The 4,205-nt window shown below is 32.6% G+C and overlaps 1 protein-coding gene across 1 annotated transcript; it reads left to right on the forward strand.

The window, feature by feature from the left end:
- Positions 1-354: 354 nt before the first annotated feature.
- Positions 355-844, forward strand: LOC133039407 (transcription factor SRM1-like). Its single transcript, XM_061118298.1, has 2 exons — positions 355-497; positions 595-844. The coding sequence occupies exons 1-2, from the start codon at positions 355-357 to the stop codon at positions 842-844; spliced, it is 393 nt and encodes a 130-aa protein (XP_060974281.1).
- Positions 845-4,205: the final 3,361 nt, after the last annotated feature.

The raw sequence follows: 4,205 nt of genomic DNA on the forward strand, positions 1-4,205 counted from the left end.
GCATAGGCCTCGATGATCTCCCTCAGGAATTCTTCAAACCTAATCAAGAAGTTAAACCTAATCATGAGATAAAGGCGAGTAGTAGTTCTTGGAGTGATACCTCGACTACTAACACCAACAACTACCAAGGTTTTCTACACATCTCATCTAGTGCCTGAAATGAACAAGCCTTATTATTTGAACATGAGTAGTGAGAGTGGTAATTGGGACCAAAGTAATGATTACAACCAACAACCCTACCAATTTTGTTATACACCTCAATTAGTACCTAAACTTACTTATCCTACTGATTATTATTTGGATTATAGTAGTGAGAGTGGTTGGGACCAAAGTAACAACAAGCAAGATGCACAAATGGTAACGACAACACATACATTTCCTATTCTCACTCACACTCCTGCGCCGGCTATAGAATATCAACAACAAGAAACTCTTTCAACTCGCAAACGAAAATCAACCTCTTCAAACCATGGTCGTTGGACTGTAAAAGAACACATGTAAGTAGTTATACACCTAAAATACTATATTATTGTTATTTACTTCTCAAACATGTATTATCAAAAACTAATAATGCTTAGTGTTTTATATTTGTAGGATTTTTTTACAAGGGATGAGTAAGTTTGGTTCTGGTAATTGGACAGAAATATCTACTTTACTTGGTGGTACAAGAACTCCAGTCCAAGTGGCTAGCCATGCTCAAAAATATTTTAATAAAATGGAGAAAGAAAAACAAATTGCAGAGACAACCTCTGAGAATAATAAGAAGAAATTAAATAAGAGTATAAATGATATAAGATTAAGAGAAGATGGAACATTTTGTTTTCCAAACTCATTTCAAAACTGATTATTTGATGAGGTACTGGCTCTAACCTAAATTGTCCAAATATTTTTTTAGTCACATGTTACCTAAATTTGATGAGGTGTCTATAAAACTAATTTTTTTTTTTTAAAAAAATATAATTTTATTATTTTTCTTTTTCTTTTTTTTTTCTTTGAGGGGTAGGGAGTCTCATTGCAAGGTTCTTTGGGTTGATGTTGGCCAAAAACAGACGATCTGAATGGAGCTTCGGCACCGCGCGTGGAAGAGAACTAGATGGAGAGATAGTGGGGGAGAAACAGAAACATAGTTTTCTTTTAAATTTCTTAGTATTTTTTTTGTTGTTGAAATTTTAGTGTAGAAAGAGAAACATAGTTTTCTTTTAAATTTCTTAGTATTTTTTTTTTGTTGTTGAAATTTTAGTGTATAAATCTATTGTGTATTATTTATAGTATAAACGTGATTTTTTTTTTTTTTTGTGAATATTTCAGATTTGGGTTTGTTGTTTATTTTGGTTTGATTTTTGTTTAAGTTTTTTTAGGTGTGGTTTGGATGTGAAAAATTTATTGTGGTGGTGATGGTGGGTAGTGGTGAATGAAGAATCATAAAATCTAGAAAAAAAAAAGATAAGAAGAAGAACAACAATAAAGTGTAATAAAAGAAAAAAAAAAAATTATTTATATTTTTCAGTTTATGAGTGTTGTTTTGCTTGCTTGAGTCTCCAGTTTTATGGGCTAGTTGGATTAGTATCTTTTATACAATAAAAATGTCTGCATCTTATTAGCTAGTCACCAAAAAAAGATGCAGAAAGAGTCAAGATGAGCAAAGTTCCTTGTGCAAGTTGTGTTGGGAGTCTCATGTACTCCATGGTGTGTTCTAGACCTAACGTAGCTCATGCTATGATTGTGGTCAACAAGTACATTTCAGACCCTGGCCCTGAATATTGGGAAATACTAAAATAGACAATGAGGTACCTGCAAGGTACTTTGAACACTAGATTTGTGTTCAGTAAAGAGAACTAGTTCAAAGAAGAAATCATTGGCTATGTGAACTCATATTTTGCAGCAAAGCTAGACACTAGAAGGAGCCTAACATGATTTTTCAAGAGGAATACAAGGGAAACCAAAACACAAATTGCTACAAAAGGTAACCATTCTAATTCTAGAAACCCCACAAGAGGGCCAAGCTCTAATGGAGCTGCAGGAAAATAATTCTATTACTGCAAGAAGGAAGGCCACTTTAGAGATAGTTATTTGGGTTTAAAGGCTAAACTGAAGATCGAAAATCATCACAAGTCCAAAAGGCATGGAGTTGTTAATGTTGATGACGACTTTGAGTCACTGATACACTTGTAGTGTCATATGATACACTTGTGATGTCTAGATCTAATAAGTATATGAATATTTCAGATCAAAAATATTTCGTCGGATCGGAGCTCCGAGACCTGATCAACCTAATAAATAGATATTTTTGACATGCCTAGTCTCTAGTTTATATATATATATATCATTAGAGCATTGTTATTGGGCTTCAGTGGTGCCCAACACATTTTATAAATAGCATCTTACGATTGGTTAACAATATTTTTTAAAAGTTATTTTTTTAAAGCTATATAGGACCCGATATCTAATTACATCAATAGTAGTACAATACCAATGAGAGTGGCAAACACTAATACACCTTGAAAAAATAGTTTATATTTTAAGTATATTATTGAAAAAATCTCATTTTTTTTTTCTTTTCGATTTCAGAGAGAGGAAGAGAGAGTGGGGTCCGATGGTCAGACCATGGGGTCCGATGCAGAGAGAGTTTGAGGGAAGGAGAGAGAATGGGTTTGAATTATGAGGGGGGTATTTTTGGGGTTTTGAAAAAAATGTCATAGTTTTTTTAGTTTAAAAGGTTTTGGTTTAAGAATAAATTTTTTTAATTTTTTAATTATATAAGATCAAATTTCCCTTTTGTGGGGGCTTTTCTACTATTTTGGCCTATAATTATTAGATTAAAAAATTTATATTTAATTTTTTAAAAGGTAATATTTTTGTTCGTGGTGGTTATAGCCCCCACATCAATCTTAATGGCTGAATAAATCTGTTCAAAAAGTTCAAGGCTGTAAGCGTTTTTTCCAAAAAATCCCACTCTAAAGTATCATAAGCCTTCCTTAGATCAAGTTTGATCATACAATTTGGTCTTGTGTTCTTCCTCCCGTATTGCTTTACCAAGTCTTGGCAAACCATGATGTTATAGGCTATATATCTACCTTGAATGAAACCACTTTAGTTTTGTGCTATCAGTACAGGTAGTACTTGTCTCAGTCTAGTACATAGCATCTTAGTTGTCACTTTTTAAATAACATTACAACATGCTACTGGCCCGAAGTCATTCACCGATTCGCCGCATTTCACTTTTGGAACAATAGTAACAGTTGTGGAGTTTAACTCTTTGAGCAATTTCCCTGTATCTAGAAAATGGAGAACTGCTTCACATATGTCTTCCTTAACCATATCTCAATTATCCTAAAAGAAAAAGCTACTAAATCCATCTGGCCCTAGAGCCTTGCATCCCGGAATATCGAAAACAACTTCATTAACTTCCTTAATATTTATTCAACATAAACTAATTCATTTTATACTTATTAATATTATTTTTTGGAATATAAAAATACCAAGAAAGCCATCCATATTTTTATTGGGAGTTTCTCTATTTTTTGACTTCATTATGATACATAATAATGAATAAGATTTTCATATAGAACCGAAATTCATGAAGCCAAAACCAACCAGGAACATAGTAATCATCAATTAGAGCAAGTTTTTGAAATAAAAGATGTGAAAATTGAAGAAGCTTCTTCTTGTTGATATCATTAAGAACAACACTATTGGGATGAAGCATTTGGTTATTGTCCATATCAAATCTGGTGCTAATAGTGGTCTAAAAATCCTCTGAGTGACTACTTGGTTTTCTTGATGTGATAATCTTTTTGGTTTCAGTTTCAAATACATAAGATGGTTCTTTTTTATTAATAAAACTAATGAAGGTATCTTATCTATAAACAAGACAATGATCAATGAAACCAAATCAACAACAAACACTGTAATGTAATGCAGCAAATATAAAACCAGTAACAAGATCTTTAAACAAGCATTAAGAACACACAAATTTAACAAGGTTCGAACAAGGTAATATCCACCGCCGTAAAATGCCCACAACAATGGCTTTAGAGAATCTTTATTAGCTGATATTTAATGAGAGATTACAACAGTTCCAATTACACAATCTTGAGAAGCTTTGCTTCTGCAATTGAACTCACACCATTACATAACACTCAAGGGCAACTCATCTCTCTCTCTAAACAGCTCATAATTCTCTCTTTCTCACAATCTGTTTTCCC

The sequence above is a fragment of the Cannabis sativa genome, chromosome 6 (genome assembly GCF_029168945.1).
Source record: "Cannabis sativa cultivar Pink pepper isolate KNU-18-1 chromosome 6, ASM2916894v1, whole genome shotgun sequence".
Classification (NCBI taxonomy): domain Eukaryota; kingdom Viridiplantae; phylum Streptophyta; class Magnoliopsida; order Rosales; family Cannabaceae; genus Cannabis; species Cannabis sativa.